Below are 18,724 nucleotides of genomic sequence, written 5' to 3' on the forward strand. Positions count from 1 at the left end.
CTCACCCAACAGAGATAAATTCTCCGACACCTCCCCTCGGCTCAACGTCAGACCAGCTAATCTCTACGCATCTCCCAGACCCTCTGCGTTAGCACTTTGCTTCTCTGTGTCAGCACTGGGCCCCTCTGCATCACCCATGCAGGCCCTCCAGTGACTGCGCAGTCTTGCTGCCTCTGCATCTTCCTGAGTGGCTCTGCGTCTGCCTCTATGATCTTTGTGCTGATCCTCTGACACTGTCCTTGCCTCTCTGTTCTGTACTCGCTACCTCTTGCTGCAATGCAATCTTCTAGTTCGAATTTCTCAGCAAGCCCCGCTCCAGAAATCGAATTGACTGGTCTCCCTCAGTGTGTCTCCAACTGACCCTCAAGCCCCCTCTTATACTTTTCCTATTGATGAATCAACAGCCGAGGTTAAGTCCCTAATCAACGACTAAGATTAAAATAGTCTTGATCCTTATCTTTTAGAAGCTTCTCATCCTTATCTTTATTAATACCCATTAATATTTTTATTTTCCTAAGTTTAGACTTAGGAACTCATTTAAAATATTAATTATTTTAATAAATCCTCATCCGTCTGGAATTTTCCAAAACGAGTTCTGGGTCTCGGAGATCTCATGTGCTTTAGCCTCTCCACCAATTTTCATGGCTAGAGCACATTCGATGCTACCTCAAATCAACATTGTTGGCAAGTGGTAATCCCCCTAAGCAGAGATGAGACTTGGTTGTACAAGATCCTTATCATGTGTTGGCAAGTGGTAATCCCCCCAAGTGAATATAGGGTGATGGATGAATCTCCCCTATGATGATTCTTCTTCATTAGATTGTAACAATCATTGTTCCAACGCAAAGATCCTTGTTTCAGTAAGAAATTCCTCCCTAGCCTAGAGGGAGTGTTGAAAATTGGCAGCTAAGGGATGAATTTCCTTGAATAAAATCTCATTTATCACTATTCTAAAGTGACCTTCTAAAAATAGAAAGTCATGCCTATCATTTCAAGCATGACTTTCCAAAAATAGTAAATCACCTTGCTTCAATTGGTAATCAAGTATAAATGATGGAAAATCGCTTAACTCATCCTTAATCAATCCTAATTGCTCAATTTTTACTTAATCATCAATATTTTCATTAATATAATTATGATTATCCTTATGATACTATAATATTATTATTAAAAAGGAAATACATGTCATCTTTCCTACTCGGCACTCAATGATGCCACTTCGCACCTCTCTCTCTCCTTGATGGCACTCGTACCCCTCTCTCTCACTTAATGATATGTTACCCTCTCGCTCTCTCTTAATGGATTTGTTGCACTCCTCTTACACTCTCTTTCACACATTAAAGACTCGTCATAAAAGATTCCTCTTATGCACTCTTCAGTAAGAAATTCCTCTCTAGCTTAGAGGGAGTGTTGAAAATTGGCAACTAAGGGATGAATTTCCTTGAATAAAATCTCATTTCTAACTATTCTAAAGTGACCTTCCAAAAATAGAAAGTCATGTCTATCATTTCAAGCATGACTTTCCAAAAATAGTAAATCACCCTGCTTCAATTGGTAATCAAGTATAAACAATGGAAAATCGCTTAACTTATCCTTAATCAATCCTAATTGCTCAATTTTGACTTAATCATCAATATTTTCATTAATATAATTTTGATTATCCTTGTGATACTATAATATTATTATTAAAAAGGAAATACATGTCATCTTTCCTACTTGGCACTCAATCATGCCACTTCGCACCTCTCTCTCCTTTATGGCACTCGTACCCCTTTCTCTCACTTAATGATACATTATCCTCTCTCTCTCTCTTAATGGATTCGTTGCACTCCTCTTACACTCTCTTACATGCATTAAAGACTTGTCATAAAATATTCCTCTTATGCACTCTTCAATGCATATGTTACACTCTCTCCTTTAAGGCATGCGTACTACTCTTTATGGCATAAGTTACAAAGGCAAGCATACCTCCTTAATGGCATGACTTACAAAGTGATGCCTACCTCCCTATATGGCATATGTAACTCTCCCTCAATGCATGCGAGTTACTCCTTCATAGCTTGAACTCCTTGCTCCACCTATATATATGTGCCTCTCATCTTGACTACTTACTCGTGCATTGTGAAAGGAGACTTCGAACTCGTGAAAGAGAGAGTTGGAGAGACTAGAGAAGGATTGTGAGAGTGAGAGAGACACTTGGAGAATAAGAGCAGAACTTGGTGAGCCAAAGTGATTTAGTGTTTGCATCAACTGTCGCTAATAAAGATATTCTTCAGATTTGGCTGAACAATTGATTTCTAATAGAAGAAGAATCTGGTTGGGTTTTCCCCTTGTGGGTTTTGCCCTGGTCATTGGACCTAAATTTTCCGTGTCTCATTGTGTTCTTGCCTGTCTTCTATTTTGCATATGGTTTATATGGTGTATGTTCTATCTACAATTGCTTAACTGATATTGCAGCTTGAAGGAGTTTCAATTTTAAGTAATTGTTTCAGCATAGAACATCGAGTTTCAACACTATTGGTAGAATTTGCATTTAATAAGGCAAAATCTAGCATTGATTGCATTTTTGACCCCTAAAAATAAGGCTTTCATCCAGATATTTATTTCTGTTACATGCATCTTCAACCATTAAAAACCTAAGCTTGACGCATCCCTTGCTTATGTCTTGAGTCTTTCATAGCCTATAGTCCTTGATCTTAACCTTTCGAAGGCTATTTCTTTGTTGTTATATGCTATTGCATGCTGTAATTCTGCTTATCATAAAAACCCTATCTTGTAATAGTTTTTTCTTTAGTTTATTGGGGTTGGTGAAAAGTGAATTTGAGCATTTGCAACTCTGATCTTGGCCTCCAAGGCATTTCCGGTAGTTTCTTCCATAACTATTAGACTCTTATCATTCGTGAACTCTCCTTTATTGAGGACATTTCTAGGTGATTTATCTACAAGCTCCTCAGAGAGCCACTTGGTTTGGAACCCTAGTCATCTAACTTCCGAGCTTTGCTAGGGAAGCCTCCATTGAGGGTATAACATCTGATCAGAAAACAACAAAGGCCACTGAGGTGACAGTGGTGGTTAATTTTTTGTTGCCATAAGACTTAGATTGCCTAGTGAGGCTTTGCCCTTGGCTTGCTAGATTTTGCGGTAACAAGTCTTTAACAATCAAAAGTGCATGTTATATGCTTATTGTGATGCTGGACAATAGTGGCAAATGTACAAACTACAAACTGTGTTAGCTTATCATGAATTAATGATTTCAAAGAAAAATCACCATTGCCAGTTGCTTAGGTGTGTAGCATTCTTATCAGCATCCAATCACTTCAGATGATTATATCCAAGTTAGAATGATTGACACAAAGTTTGAGGTACAAGTGTTGGAGCATAATCATGTGATCATAACATTGAGGTCAATGTTAACTGCCAAAACTTTAAGAGATCTTTTCACCATTCACTGAGAGACAACCATAATAAGTTAAGTGAAATGTTTTTGGCAAGGAAATGTTATTTTGCTCGCTGCTGTGTTATTTATCAGACCTTTAAAATCGCAAGGTAAAGCTGAGAATTTCATTCATCACAGAGATATGAGAGTTGTGTGTGCCATTAGCAATATATAGCTTGTTTATAAGTGACACGTTTGCTGAAGTTCAATGCTGTTATAGACTGTTCTTAGGAAATAAAGGTACCAATCAGACTTATCATGAAGCATGGACTACATCCCCACTGTTTATTCAACCATCATTTATCAATATATAGACTGCAAGCCAGGGCCAAAACCCCTCCTCTTGAGGGGAAAACCCTTAAATCTCTTCTCTTCTTATAGATCCTTAAATTGATGAATACCAAGAGCTTGTGACTTAGACTAATACCTTCGAAGATCAGATCAACCACTAACTCGGCCTCCTGTTGCACGAACTTTGACCTCCTACTGCAGATCTGAAATTTTGTCTGCCTGACAATTGCTGCTGCCACACTTGGAAACTTTGATCTTCTTCTTAGAGCCTTCTTCTTCCCTTTGCTTGCCTTTCCTTGTGACTTAGAGCTAGAGAGATACCCTAAGCGACCTTCGCTTGCCTTCTTTCCTCTCTTCCTTCCAAGATCGAACTAGATATAACCCTTGTGCATAAACCCTAGCTTCGTCTAGCATGTGGGAGAGAGAACTAGCCCAAACACTTTGACTTTCTTCGAGCTCTTCTTCGTCCTTCTTCTTCGACCTCTTCTTCACATAGAATGAGAGATGCTTCTTTGGAGGACGAGTTCCTCCCTTTATATAGGCCTCGTCAAGGGGTAGACGTGGCTCTTCAATTAGGCCGACTTGATCTTGGAGGGTGTTTCGACACTTTAAAGTCCAAAATAATTTTTCTTTACAAGTTACAGTGTGCCCATTGGGGTCTTCAATATATGACAATGACTCTTAGACCTAGGACAAACCCTAGAAGCACTCAATGGGTGCTTGATCTATAAAATAAAAGAACTTGAGCATGAAACCCATGCTCTAATAATAATAATAATAATTTCTTTTCATTTTATAATTAACAAGAGTACATTTCATACTTATGAAGACCAAACCTAGTTACACATTTTTCAACATAATGGGGGTTGACCCTTCTTGCACTGTGGTGGTCAACACTGTAGGTCAAGTTGCGAGAGTCATAACTTTTGCATATGAGCTTTGATTGACGCGATCTTTGGACTGTATGAAGGGTCTTTGAGGGTAGATCGGTGTTAAGGGGACTAAAAGTTGGGAAGGTTTTGACTGCCAAAAATGTTCTTTGATGCTTCAAACTGGCTACGAAAGGTTTCAATCCCAATTTTCCAAACTGGGACTTGCCATTCTTCCAATTTTTTCCACTTTGAAAGCATCGAGATAGATGACAAATAATATAATGATCCAACCCAGTTTATTAGTCTTTTCATGTGTAGCGTAAACAAGGAAATTGAATAATATGTTATCAAATCTGCATTTCTTTTGCTTCATGCATTGCACAATGCAAACTTATAAGTAGGATTTAGCTTTGCTTAGGTGATTCCTAATCTATCTTTAAAAGATGAATCTTCTGTTTTTCCATTAAGCATGTGATTGTTAATGGAATCTCTTTAGTAAGATGTAATGTCTATCTTTATCTCTTTAAAGCAAGTTGTTTCATTGTATAGTTGTAATGTCTATATGCATTTTTGGATGTTTAAATGTCAAGAGAAACCACTTACAAGTTTATGTTTTTAACAACGTTGCAGATAGTCTATGTTACATTGGACAATTATGGATTTCCTACAAGTGATCAAGAGCATAACCATGAGAGAGGTGATTTGCATCATAATTGGGTGGACGAGGTTCTTAGATGTGAGGGAAGGGGAGCCAATTCTGATTTAGAAAGGCCTAGATCTCATTTCAAAGATCCTTCTACACTGACAAGGTAACTCCAATTAAGCCCTAGTTCAAATAACATATTCTGTTTTTTGTTGGTTAGAAAATGCTTCTTTTATTACAATGCAAAACAATACATTTACATTTACTAGTAGATTTGTGAGTTAGGCACTTATTTTTTTCCTCGACCAACAGATGTGAGAAGGCCCGACGTGTAAGTCATAGCATTGAAATTAGAGAATCTAAATTTAATTTAAAGATACCTACTCTAATAACCACTTAATCACCTAATCCACTCTTAAATTATGTTATTGCTCCTTGATTAAACTTGGAGAAATCATTATGTAAAGTAGCTGTACTTCTTGATTTTTGTAGAGTTATAAGATTTGTTTGACATGTAGTATTCCATATTTTCTGCCATGTAATTTGATCATCCAATTTTCTCCAAGAACTTACGTTTCCGTTCACAGATCCCACAATAAGTGTGTAGTACCCAACTTCTATTCATTCATGACAGCTCATGCCGCCTAACTGTTAACTTTACTAACTCCAACTATTGGCAATTTATTACCTGGCAAATCACTTGCTGTAAATTTGTTAACTGCAGATTTACTGATAAAAGCAATGGTGAGATTTTTAACAAGTGAATAAAATATAAAACAACAGAAACAAAATTGACCAATCTCATACACATGCACATAGAAAATTATGCCCTTCAAATATGGTATCCATTAACATTAGTTTTACAGCATACAAGGGATTCCCTCCGTGGGAAATTAGATGCCTACTAAGAAAATTACAAACAGCAAAACCTGGAATTTTTCCAGTCGATAAAAAGCATGAAAACCTTGTTGAAATTGTAGCAAGAAAAGACTCCATTTGACTTGTGCCTTAGTCAAATGGAGAAATTCGATTTAACACATCAGCAGGATGACTTGGATTGCAGTTAGCTCTAGTGACATGGCTTTGTCTTCTAGTTAAATCAGTAAATTCGAGTTTGTAGGCTAGAAGTGGAGCTGTGCATGGGTTGAATGCTAAAATCTAGCAATCTAGTGGCGTTATTATTAGTTAAAATCAGTTATTTGAGCTCTAGTCTAGAATGGAGTCATTAGGAGTTCAGTTGAGTAGTTATAACAATTGTTAACTCACTAATCTCTCAGTTAACTGATCAATTTACCAAAAATAGCCCTAGTCATGCATGGAATTCGAATTGCCTAGTTGAATGGTGGGAAAAGGCCTGGTTTTATTTATTGTTTTATACTAGTTGAGTGTACATGTTTTGCATTGCAGCAGGTGATCAATTCCTTTAGGAATTGCTCAAGGAAATAGAAAATTCTCCTACTTTTTAGGGGCTAATTTCCTCAAGGATTGCACAAGGAAATAGAGAATTCTCCTACTTTTTAGGGGCTAATTTCCTCAAGGATTGCGCAAGGAAATAGGAGGAAAGCAAAGGCCTATTTTGGCTAAGTGTTGGTTAGAGCATGTCAGTGAGAAATATGTTAGTTTCTGTAGCATTGGAGGTGTTCTAGTCTCGAAACTTTGTGGAGAGGCTAAAACACATGAGATCTCCGAAACCCAGAAATCGTTTCTGGAAATTCCACCTAGAAGTGTCTCAATTAGATTATTAGCCTATTTTTAATTATTTCCGAAATCTAAACTTAGGAAAATGGGATAATTAATCAGAATTAATTGAGATAAGGTGTGAATCATCTAGAAACTCACACGAATCAACTTTGATATGATCGTGGCTCTTGATTAAGATTTAATCTTGGCCATTAGGGGTCCAACAAAGGACTATAAGAAGTCGATGGGTAGATGGAGAACACACTGGAGGGGTTCGATTTCCTTAGAGAGTTTGATTTTTCCAAAGAGCTAGCAGTTGCCGAAAGAGTTTGAATTTCAAAAGGAAGTAGAGACAAAGAGGGGCAAAGATAGTGTGGCCGGAGGAAGCTATCCAGATCCGACGAGTGCATTTGCAGTGAGGTAGAGATAGCCACAGTGAGTTTGACATAGGGGTTGCATAGAAGCCGCTAGAGATAGTTCAATTTTTCTGGAGAGAAGCCGAGTTTCAGTTCAAGTTGCCAGGAAAGGGTTCTAGGAGGCCGGAGAGACAGTTTCTCAGCTAGTGGCAGACAGGATGACTATAGGAGCAGCTGATTCAGGCTGTGCGTGGGAAGAGACTGCGCAAGGGTTACGCAGGCTTGCGCAGACCAGTTTGGATGGCTCACTTGGAGCCGTAGTCAGAGCTTGTATTTACTTGTGGGGTGAGGAAAATTCCTCACTAGATTTTTGCCATTAGTTTTCTCTGTAGGATAGCCATATTTGGCATCTAGTTGTACTCAGAATTCCTCATTGTTGCATAATAATAAAAACAACTGTGTTAATTTTGATGTGTGTGTGCTAGCATTACTCAGTTTCCAGCGCTGTTATTTTCTGCAGTTTATTTGTGAAGGTTGCAATGTGAATTCTTTGGTATTTTCCATAGCAGATAGATTGTTAAATTACTTAACATTTAGAAAAATAATTTCTAGTTGCTTCAACAAGATTTTAGACTTGAAATTTTCACAGAGGAGAATAGATTTACAGTGCAGGGTGTGTTTCAGAGTTGAAGCAAGATGTTGTAATTGATTCTCTTTCTCATCTGAATTAATGCAAAGCAACGAAGGGGTTTTTCCTCGTTGGGTTCCCTTGCAAAATCATTGTGTTCCTTGTGTTTTGATGGTTGCATGTTATTGCATGTGTTTCTATAGTGTGTTTTCCTTTCCACATAATAGTAGAAGAAATTTTTGTCTCTTGGACCCAGGTTCAATTCCCCCGTGCTACGTTTGAAGGGGGTGTTGGAGGAATCACCACGCCCCTATGGAATCCATAATTTCCAACTTGGGGATCCTAGTTAACAGTGGGGATCCTATTTCCACAATACCTCTCTAGATTCAGTTAGGTTCGAGATGAACTCAGAAGAGTAGGAGAAAATGTGCCACCATTTGAACTTGTAGCTTAGCACTCCTTCGCCTTCCGAAATCCTGGCATAGCTATCAGGATTTAGTTAATGGAAGAGACAAGCTACTAGATTGGGAGAGACTTTGGTTTGATTTGGTGCAGGAGGAGATCAGAAGAAACACTAGGGATGGTGTCACATCCATTGCAGATGAGGAAGAACACTGCACTCTAGTTGGCAAAGAAGGCCAAAGGCATGAAGGCCCAAGGTGAGGCAGAATCCAACCAAAGCAATGGTAAGAAGAAGGACCTCATAAAAATAAAATGTTTTCATTGCCATGAATATGGACACTGTGCAACCAAGTGTCCGCACAAGAAATCCGGCAAAGAGCCTGTAGCAGGAGCAAGAGGAGATGCTCTGACATCTCAATTCGAGTTAGATTTCACCTCTTTGATTGCATGGCAAGCATAGTAAAAGGGAGTGAGTGGTACTTAGATTCTGGTGCCTCATATCATATGTCAGGAAACAAGGAATCTTCACTAGCCTAGAAGAGAAGGATCTCAAATTGCACATAGAATTTGGAGATGATGGGAGGTGCAGTGCCAAAGGAATTGGTATTGTCACCTTTAAGAGGGAGTCAAGCTCCAACCTTCACTTGAAAAATTTAATGTATGTGCTTGGGTTGAAGAAAAATTGATTTTTGTAGCTATATTGGAGGGCATGGTTATGATGTGGTGTTCAGTAAGGGAAAAACTTTTCTGAATCATGTTGCTATTGGACAAGTGAAACAGATTAGAGTTAGAGTGAAAAATCTCTACAAGCTAGAGGTAGATTTCGCCATGCATGTAGCCATACCTCCAGGAGTGAGGTGGGGCGATGTATAGCCTTAGTCCCAGAGTTGCAAAGATTTGGGCAGGGTCCATAGGAGAGGAGCAGCACTGACAATATACTCTTCTCATGGATCATTACCCTTGCTACAGGGGCCCACAGTATTCAATAGCATGAGGATCAGTGTAAGTTGGAGTAGTGAGATACTGAGGAGCACAGAGCAGTATTGATAACAATGCATGAGGCACAGTGCATAATCAACAACAGTGCAATTTTCCCAGTAGAAAGTGCAAAGACTAGTAGCAATCAGATGCTCAGGAGATAGTTGCAGCTCAGAGACAGTTGATTTAGTATTTTGGATACTTCTCAATTGCAGTTGTTGCAGTAGCAACGACAACAATGAGAGATAGTGTTATTTGTGCTACTATACATTCCACAGGAGTTGGATTGGGGTTGTACAAAGCCCTTTTCTCGCTAAGAGGGAATGTTGAAATTGTAGCAAAAAAAGGCCTCATTTGATTTGTGCCTTACTCAAATGGAGAAATTTGATTTTCCACATCAACAGGATGACTTAGATTGCACTTAGTTGTAGTGACATGGATTTGTCTCCTAGTTAAATTAGTGAATTCGAGTTTGTAGGCTATGTTACCACTCAAACTAGTAGTGGTCCTAAAAGGGGATCCTTGAAGGGCTACCACTAGGTCAAGGGAAACAATGGAGCAATAGCCCATTGTCACTTCGGCTAAGGCTCCCTACTCTTTACAACCTTTCACTGATGGGAGGAGACTTGTTATAATAAGGATCACGAAATTGAATGGATCAATGATAGGATGAGAGGTGATCCTAAAAGCCTATTCACAAGAGAGGCTCAAATATATGGCTTGCTTGCCTTGAAAGCAAGATGAAAGGCTCTCTAGGAAGGGCTTAGGGGAATTCTAAGAGCTAGGGTTTGAGTATATGACTTGTCAAGAAGATTCTTAGCTCCTAAAATCCTTGTGAAAACTTGGCTTCCAAGTGGTCTTTATGAAATTTGCTTCAATAAGTTGTGGGACCACACAGGACTAAGTGGACCCGAGTTAGGTCAAAGGGGTAGGGTTTAACAACTAATGATATACTTGACCTAATTGGGGGGGAGGAAGGGGATCAAGGAAGAAATTTTCAATGAAAGATAATGCAATGATCCCAGTGAGGTTTCTAGCCTAAGGAAACCAGGGGCAAAAATCCGTCTTCAAGCTAGGGCTTGTGATATCTCAAGATCCCACTGCCTGAATCTCATGAAATTTAGAGGGCTTCTTGAGGACACACCAGCCCAGTTGTGTATCAAAAATCAAAGTGTTTGGATGGCTACATTGTCAAATAATTGATGCCCTAGGTGACCTATGTAGGCTAGGCCTAGAAAGAGGAGAAGGTGAAAGAAATAAGCTTTGAGGTGATCACCTATGGATGTACCAGTGGCTAATACTTTGGGGAGATTGGAGATAGGTGGAATTATGACTATGGACCTTTGAATTTTCTAGGTTAAGGAGGCCTCAAAGACAACTTCGCTTAGCAGTAGGGCAACAAAAAATGCAGTTTCAAAGACTTTATGCTTTGTTTTGCAAGGTAAATGGCTTAACAAGATGGATTTCACAATGAAACATCCCTAGGAACATTCATTTATTATACATGTCCCATTCATGAAGCATTCACTACCCAGAAACTTTTCCACAAATTCACATAAGAGATGCAACAAATAAGCCCTAGTATAGCGAAATCCCAACAACAATGTACGTGACAAAATTAGAAAGAAAGAATAGCATTAAAATGTGTTTATATGTATAAGAATGTATCCAACCATCCAAAAACTTGCCATCAAGAAACTCCAAGACATATGAAAATTATCCAAACATCAAAATTCATTCCATGCTCCAAAAATTCGTCTTCCAAGAAGAATAGCGAAAATCTCTAAAGAGATACAAGTTCCAATTCCAAGTCATGATGCTAAAATGAATCTTCATCACTTATATTTATACACTTCTAATAAGGTCGATTTAGCTACTTGGGCCTACATTAGCCCCTAAAATAAAATAATGTGCAAAACAACTAACTTTTGGTGACAGGCCCACCAAACTAGCTCATAGAAAAAGAATAAGCCTCTTAAGAGGTCGAATGATCAATAATACATTTCATTGGGCTTTCTAAGAAGCCTGATGAAGTCCATAAGTACCACAATGGTGAATAAGGCTCCCAAAAGTAGTGGACAAGGGTTTGGCCCCCTGTTCTCCAAATAATAAACTTGTGGTGCTCCTAATGGGTGTGAGGACATAGGTAACCTCATGGGTCTCCAAGTAGATCGAAGATGCGTGTAGACCTTCTGTAAGGGCTCAGATGATGGTGTAAGTTTGCACATCAACATACAAGTCTTGGGTCATCTGCCAAGTACATGTTATAATTGTGGGGCCGACTGGGCATGGTGAAGGACGTACATCTTCCTCATCCAATAGGTGAATCTCGAGCAATATCTGAACATCTCTGGGGATCCATGGAGTGTTGTTTACTGCTGTGGAGGCCCATGGCTCTCTACACACACCCTATATGTGCCAATGTAGCCCTTTGGAGGGTTAGGACCCCATATAGGGAGACCAAACCCAAAATGGAGGCCATCTGTAATCCTGCATAAGATCCAATGCATCCCTTAGCCTTCCAGTACAACAAGTCATCAAAGGAAATTGAGTTAAAGAGGTTACAAACCATGGGTGACAGGTGGGCACTTAATAATGGCATGTCCTTCTATAGTGGGCTTTGGCATGTGCTAATGTCTCCAAGCTCCAAATGGGGGTTAACCAGGTATCCTATTAGGTGGTTTCTACCTTTAAATGGGATAGTATGTTCAAGGTACATCCTTCAAAGGGTTGTGGCATGTGATAAAGAGATGAATGGAGTAGGGAATGAAAGGGGCAATGCTAGGCCACATGTTGGGGTACAAGGGTAGCTAATGAAAAGGAAGCCACACTTGGGTATATAATGTATAGGAGGGAGCAATCGTGGCGCATGAAGTGCCCCGACCTTGATTTTTTCCACCCTTCTTTATATGCCTTTTTTCTTTTATGACTTTTCTTTGATTAACTGCTCGGGGATCAAGGGATAAGAGCATGATGTGTAAGGTATAACAGTGGATATCCCCTTTAAGTTAGGGTGGTTCATTTTGTGAAAATTCCTCAACCAGAATACCTACTACAACAACTGATGATATTACTCCTATTTGTTAAATTCCATTAAGCAAATTACTTGCAGTTCCTATGGAAAATATCGTAATACATACACTGCAACCTTCACTTAATTAAATATTATGCAGAAACAAGAGATTGAGCAAGAAAGAAAATACAACACAATGGACACCGTTATTTTTGGACAAATGTCCCTGGAAAAAGAAAACCGGTGCAACAGTTCTAAGGGTTTTATTATTATCAAGCAGTAGCAAATTCTGTATACATCTCTGAATACCTCTCCGGTTATTCAGTTACAGAGAGAAATACTGGCAGAAAGATTTGTGAGCTTACCTCACACAATCACTGAGAAAATTATGGTTGATCCAGACTCTGGATGAAGTGCCCCATGTAGGCCCCATGTTGCCTCTGCACACTCCTCACGCAGTCCCTGCGTCAACCTCTCTAGGCACTGCGTCACTCAGTTTGCTGATCGATTTGCTGCCTAGAGTCTCTGCTCTCAGCCTCTCGGTCTCACACCCTGGCTCCCGGCTTTTGAAATTGACTCTCCCCAGCGAAATCTCAGACTCTCTCTCACCCTCTACGCTGCGTCTGTGTGGCCCTTTGTCAGCCTCTGTGTTTGGGCTACTGGATCACTCTCTGCCTCTCTGTGCTGATAATTCTCCGGCTAAGAATATCTCTCTCTCTCTCCTGATGCTATCCCTGCCCCTTAACTGCAAGAAATCTCCTCGATCAGAACTTCCTCTTGAGAACTTCTCACTTCAGAAATTCGATCTCTTGATCTCTTGGTGTGTTTCCCAAATGACCCTCAAGCTTCCTTACATAATCTTCTCGTTGACATTCAACGACCCAGATTAAAAGCTAATCAATGGATAAGATCATTTTAGCTTGATCCTCATCTTCTTCTAGAAGTTACAACCACAATTAGATTAATATCCATTAATATTTTTAATTTCCTAAGTTTAGACTTAGGGTCCTGTTGACCACTACGCGTCAATGACCCATAGCAGTACACCCCCTTTTTCGCAAAAGGGATAGTGCGTGATCGATGTGTTCGTGCTATCCAACTATCATCATCAGCTTGATCATCATCTTATAATGTAAACCCAGTCTGCATGTGTATAACGTAAATAATCTCATCAGATCTGTGTCGTGTATGTAACCACCTAGGTAAACCTACTTTTCTAGTGACGATCTACATTCTGGGAGTTTTTTGTCTTACCGATTCATTCTCGAATGGTCGGCAGAGTTTTCCTTCAGCCTTACCCCAAAGTCGGAATGGATTTTGTCACTGGGATCTTAGGGGAGTCCTAGTGTTCTAAATCGAGTCTATGTAAAAGTTATTTGGGAATAATTCTAACTATTTGGTTAGGGTATTTTATTACAAATTGCTTGATCTGCTAGATTATATTTGTGTCCCAGAACTGAGTAGTTTGTGAGGGTCCTTTTCAGATGAGTTTTCCCCCTTGAGATGTAAAAAATGTGAAAATCATTATGTAAAGTGTCTTGAGGGTTGGAAAAATAATTTATCCCCACATAGGTTAATTAATTAAATTTTTTGGCCAAAATTAACTAAAATCCTAAGCCAAAAATTTGATTAATTCTAGGTGCTAGGTAAATTTAAATTCTCCAAAGGCAAAATTCGTTGGTCCTTAAAAAAATAAATTTTAAGAGGTCTAGGGACTAAGATAAATTAATTATTTTGCTAAATTTTAAACCTTTGGTCTTTAGGGTTAAGTCAAAGTCAGAATTTTGAGAAAATTAATTCAGAAATTTAATTTTTGAATTAATTAAAATGCATTTAATTGAAAATTTCGAATTTCCTCAAGAATTTAAAATTTTGACGGATGAGATTAAAAGGAATTTTGTTCCTCATCAACGGTTGAGATTGCTTTGACGAGGATCACTCGAATTAGCCGTTGGAGGATTTATCTTTAAATAGGAGGTCATTTGTCAGTCAGTATGATCCGATCTCTTGATTGTTTACTAAGCGAAAAGATTTCTTGTAATCTTTTTATGAGCAATAAAGAAAGACTTTGGGGTTAAATTTCTGCTGGTGTTACTCTTTGTGGAAATACTGTAAGATGTGTCATTTTTATGCATAGATTTCTTTTTAGCCATTGATGATAGCTTTCTGAAGAGCGATTTGAGTACAGGCATCTTGCTCAGTTGCTGGGGTTTAAATGATAATTTAAGTTTTGAATATAATAGTAGGTATCTCTATTTATCTAAATTTTACTATCGTTTTCTCGCTCTATATTGATGGTTGAATTGAGTTGTGCAGGAAAGTCTTGATTTTTAGATCATCGGATGTTTGGAGAAGTTTTCGGTTGAACCAGCTAACTCCTGATCCATGTTTTCTGAAGACCCCAGCTTAAATTTGATCTCGATCTTACCATAAGATGTTTTTTATGAGTGATGCATGAAGGGTTTTGAGCTTAGTACCTCCTTTAAAAGTAAAAAAATTTATTGTTTTTTTTGTGTGAAATTGGTAGATCTGGCTGTTGAGAGTTTCAGATTATCAGATCTGGGAGCGGAGTTGGACTCACACTCTCCACATCTGATCGATCTGCCAATCATGTACATAGATTTGTAATTATTTTTAGTTTTCTGACTTGGGTTTTTGGGTCATTGTATATATCGTTTGGGTGTTTTATTGTTGTCTTGAGCTACATATCTGAAAAAGAAAACTATGTAGAGTCCAGATCTAGGCCTTGGAGAGTAAGATTTGGATCTCTGGGGTTCATCAACAACATTTTTTTTTGCACGGATCATATCCAGATTTTGCAATCCAAGGGTTTAAATTTATTTATTTTCAAATCTGGAAATTTCGTGAGGATTTCATTTACAAGTCTGAAGCAATTAGATTCAATATTTTAATTAAGTTTTTCGGAAGTTCTTTAAGAGTTTCTGGTGGATTTAAAGAGGTTCTGGGCCACCATTTTTGTTGGTTGGTTTGCTGCCTGGGTTTTCGATTTTCTGCTGCATTCTTCTTCTCCAGAAAATTTTGAAGTCTTTTTGAGGGTTTTTGGAAAATTTGAATTTCTTTCGTGGCCCTAATTTTTCTTCTCTACTGTCCACAGTTTGCTTGCTACAGTTCATCCACTCTTGAAAATCTCCTCGCGACTTCGTCATTGCCACCATTCTCTATTGCAGCTCTAGAACCCTTGCTGTCTGCTCTGCGTTCTCCCTTCCGCGTCGATCTGCAACCCGAGATCCCCACGTCCAGCCGTCATCTTTGCTCCACTTCTGCTGTTCCTTACCCTCAAGCCTCCATTTCCCCGCTGCTGTCATTGCAACTCCCTTCTATTTCTGCGGCTCCCTTCCACACTCGTCAGTTTTCTCTCCACCAGCGTGCTGCCATCTCCATGCATCTCCGCTGCTCATCAAACCCTCCATCCGCGCGCTGGCCATTCCTCGCTGTCTGCTCTCGAGTCCTTAGTCTCCCCTCCATCCAAGTAGCTCTCCCTTCTGCGATTCTTCCAACTTCGAACTCCTTCCGCCGTTAGAACTTGCACACAACAGTTGCAAAACATAAAAACTTTGGATTTTTTTTCTTTTTTCTTTGTTAATATATATACTTTAGGTTAGTTCTTATTTTTATTTAGTTAGGGTTAATTTTTTTTTTATTTCATTTTTGTAATGTGAATGGTCTCGTTTATATTTAGTTTACGTTAGTTCTTTTATTTGTATTTTCGTTTAGATTTTAATTTTGGTTTTGTTGTTTATGTTACTTGGGTTAGGCCCCTTTTAATTTTTAAATTTGATTTTATATTTTTTAGTCTGATTCGTTAAAAATTAAAAGTTAAAAAAAAATCGATTTTGGTTTTCACTTTTTTGGTTTTTCATTTCATTTTTATTTTATGATTTTTTTTTTTTGATTTAAAAATCTAAAATATTTAAAAATTAAAAAAATAAAAAATTTTAAAACTTAAAAATTTAAAATATCTAAAAACTAAAAAACTTAAAAATCTAAACATTAATTTTTTTTAAACATTTAAAAAATCTAAGAATTTTAAAGTTTTTGGTGACGAATTACTAAGGAATTAAATCAAAGGGATTCGCGCACTCACGTTAATATTTTTTCAATGTGGCCTCTTGCCCATTAATTTTTTTATTTTATTAATCCTTTTGATTCATTTTATTTCTTCAATTCGTATAAGGAATAATTAAAATTAAAATTTGAAGTTCCTTGCTGTTATTTGGTGATTAAATGCATTCTCATATTTTTCTATGGTCAAAGTGCGATAATTTTTTTGAAGTCATATTGAATATTGGAGAAAATTAATTGAATCTAGACATGGGTAGTAAATGAAAATCATTTCAAATCTGAAATCTCTTGCATGTTAAAGTTTTGGGTGTTTGTATTGATCATACCTGATTGTCACTATTCGTCACATATTGGGAATTTGTTCTTGATAGCTTTTTTTCTTACTTAATCTACAGTTAATTGAGCATAAAGGCATTGGTCTATAATTTTTTCTATCTTGTGGTCGTGCCCCGGTTACATTAGCATTTAATCTATTCATCTGAGTTAATCAAAACCCATTTACATTCATCAAGTTGTCCATCATTAAGATCTCCTAGAGCCCGTGTTCCACAAGCTTTCTCGTCCATTTACCTCAGGGACTACCCCCCTTGATGTGAAAATTCGATCACTGCAACAACTGATTTACTTTTCCTACTTATTTCATCATAAGTTATTCATGAAATTACTTCAACAAACATTAAAATAAATACTGCTGCAGATATCACATCGTAATGCACAATGTTGTGAAAATCGCGATCGAGATTAAATCGACGCAGGGAACGAATCGAAAAAAATCGGAAAAATCGGGAAAAAATCGTTTGGTACAAAAATATTCATTTTTTTTTTCATTTTTTTTCAATTTTTTTAATATCTAAACCATCTACAACATAAAATAAATACATTGACACATAAATATGATAAAAAAACTAATATATAAGATGTTTAATATCATTTCTAGCGCTAAAATCACACATAACATTGAATCATGTCCTGAATAGTAAGTCCTGACTCCTGAGTCCCAACTCAGCCTCAAAATATCAACAAAAAATATGATAATGTATCTCATCATGTCATAATGTCATATACAATAAAATAAAAGTCTAATCCTATTGATTTCCTCTGCCCCTCTTGCGAGAAAATGCCACAGCTTTCCCTTTCCCTCTAGATGTAGATGCTGGTGCCCGTGCTGGTGGAAATGGCAGTGGAGTCTGATGTGCTCTAGAAGCTGAAGAACTAGAAGTAGGAGTTATAGGAGGTAGACCACGTCCTCTACCGGTGGCAGTGGTAGCCCGGGCAGGCGGTTTCACCTCCTCCTCCTGTTCGTCCTCCTCCTCCACCTGCTCCTCCTCCTCCCCCTCCACTACATCCTGCACTAACCAATCATTAGCAGAATCCATGAGAGGCCTCTCGGCCTCAACCCTCCATGCAGCAGTGGTGTCAATCCCATCCAATGAGATGGCATCCACATCAGGTGTCCTCTCAAGTTGCCTCACCCACAATCGAAGATTGTAGTAGACGTAGACCATGTCATTAAGTCGCTGGGACTCCAACCTGTACAAAGATCATGAAATAGTAATTAATAATTATAAAAGAAATATTGTTTAATGAATTCAAAAATTTATTTGGAAATTTGCAATATTTTAAATGTTTAAGTGTTAACCTGTTGCGCTTCTTGTTGTGTATTTTTTCAAATACACTCCAGTTGCGCTCACATCCTGAGGAGCTGCATGTTTGGCTGAGGATGCGAATGGCAAGCTTTTGCAGAAGGGGTACCCTACCACCATACATTTTCCACCATGCATCTACAACAAAATTACAAATAAAATTTTAAATAAACATAAGAAAAAAATGGAATTTGAAGAGACAATGAAATTTGAAACAAAGTTACAAACTAAAAAATACCTGGCATTTTAATCGTTCTATCAGTGACAGCCATCTCAAAGCCAAATGTGCCACCTGCCATCTTATATGTCTCAATTTGTTTAGAGATCTCTATACGTTGTTCTGGAGATCGCACCATCTTCTAGACACAGGATAAGAATCCATCCATGATCTCAGCATCAAAATCAAACCCACATGCATAAGAAAATGCAGGGTTCAGGAAAAGCCCAGCAGCATGAATGGGATGATGGAGTGTGTTGTTCCATCGCTCATCAATCACTCCCCATAGAAGGAGTTGTTTCTGAAACCCATCATCTCCCTTATCATCATAGTAGGCCCGAATGGCTTCTTTGGCCCTATCCATGGCTTCATACAAATAGCCCATTGCGGGCTTCTCACCATCAACCAACCGAAGAACCTTTACCAAAGGTTCAGTAACGGCACACACCTCCTGCACTCCCTCCCAGAAGTCTTCTTGGTAT

At 38.3% G+C, this 18,724-nt stretch overlaps 2 protein-coding genes across 2 annotated transcripts in view; one reads left to right on the forward strand and one right to left on the reverse strand.

The window, feature by feature from the left end:
- The window catches only part of LOC149247084 (protein SEMI-ROLLED LEAF 2-like), a 268,352-nt gene that overhangs the window by 12,268 nt on the left and 237,360 nt on the right, over positions 1-18,724 (forward strand). The window contains exon 3 of the mRNA XM_089443366.1: positions 5,230-5,408. Coding sequence (XP_089299492.1) covers positions 5,230-5,408 — 179 coding nt within the window. The remainder of the gene's footprint in view (positions 1-5,229; positions 5,409-18,724) is intronic.
- On the reverse strand, positions 5,887-18,159 carry LOC149247085 (uncharacterized). The gene is made up of 3 exons (XM_089457538.1): positions 18,022-18,159; positions 17,635-17,912; positions 5,887-5,945 (listed from the first exon to the last, which is right to left on the reverse strand). The coding sequence occupies exons 1-3, from the start codon at positions 18,147-18,149 to the stop codon at positions 5,887-5,889; spliced, it is 465 nt and encodes a 154-aa protein (XP_089313664.1). The 5' UTR covers positions 18,150-18,159.

Source organism: Pinus tabuliformis, chromosome 7 (genome assembly GCF_031772625.1).
Source record: "Pinus tabuliformis cultivar Carrire ecotype Pingquan chromosome 7, CPIR1, whole genome shotgun sequence".
NCBI lineage: Eukaryota > Viridiplantae > Streptophyta > Pinopsida > Pinales > Pinaceae > Pinus > Pinus tabuliformis.

Bases quoted from the DNA above. Each gene is read 5' to 3' on its own strand.
- LOC149247085 (XM_089457538.1), bottom strand. From the start codon at position 18,149: ATGTATGGTGGTAGGGTACCCCTTCTGCAAAAGCTTGCCATTCGCATC. The intron at 17,913-18,021 runs GTTAACACTTAA...ATCTTTGTACAG, and splicing joins CACAACAAGAAGCGCAACAG to GTTGGAGTCCCAGCGACTTA. The intron at 5,946-17,634 runs GTAGAGGACGTG...ACAAATTTACAG, and splicing joins CCGGGCTACCACTGCCACCG to CAAGTGATTTGCCAGGTAAT.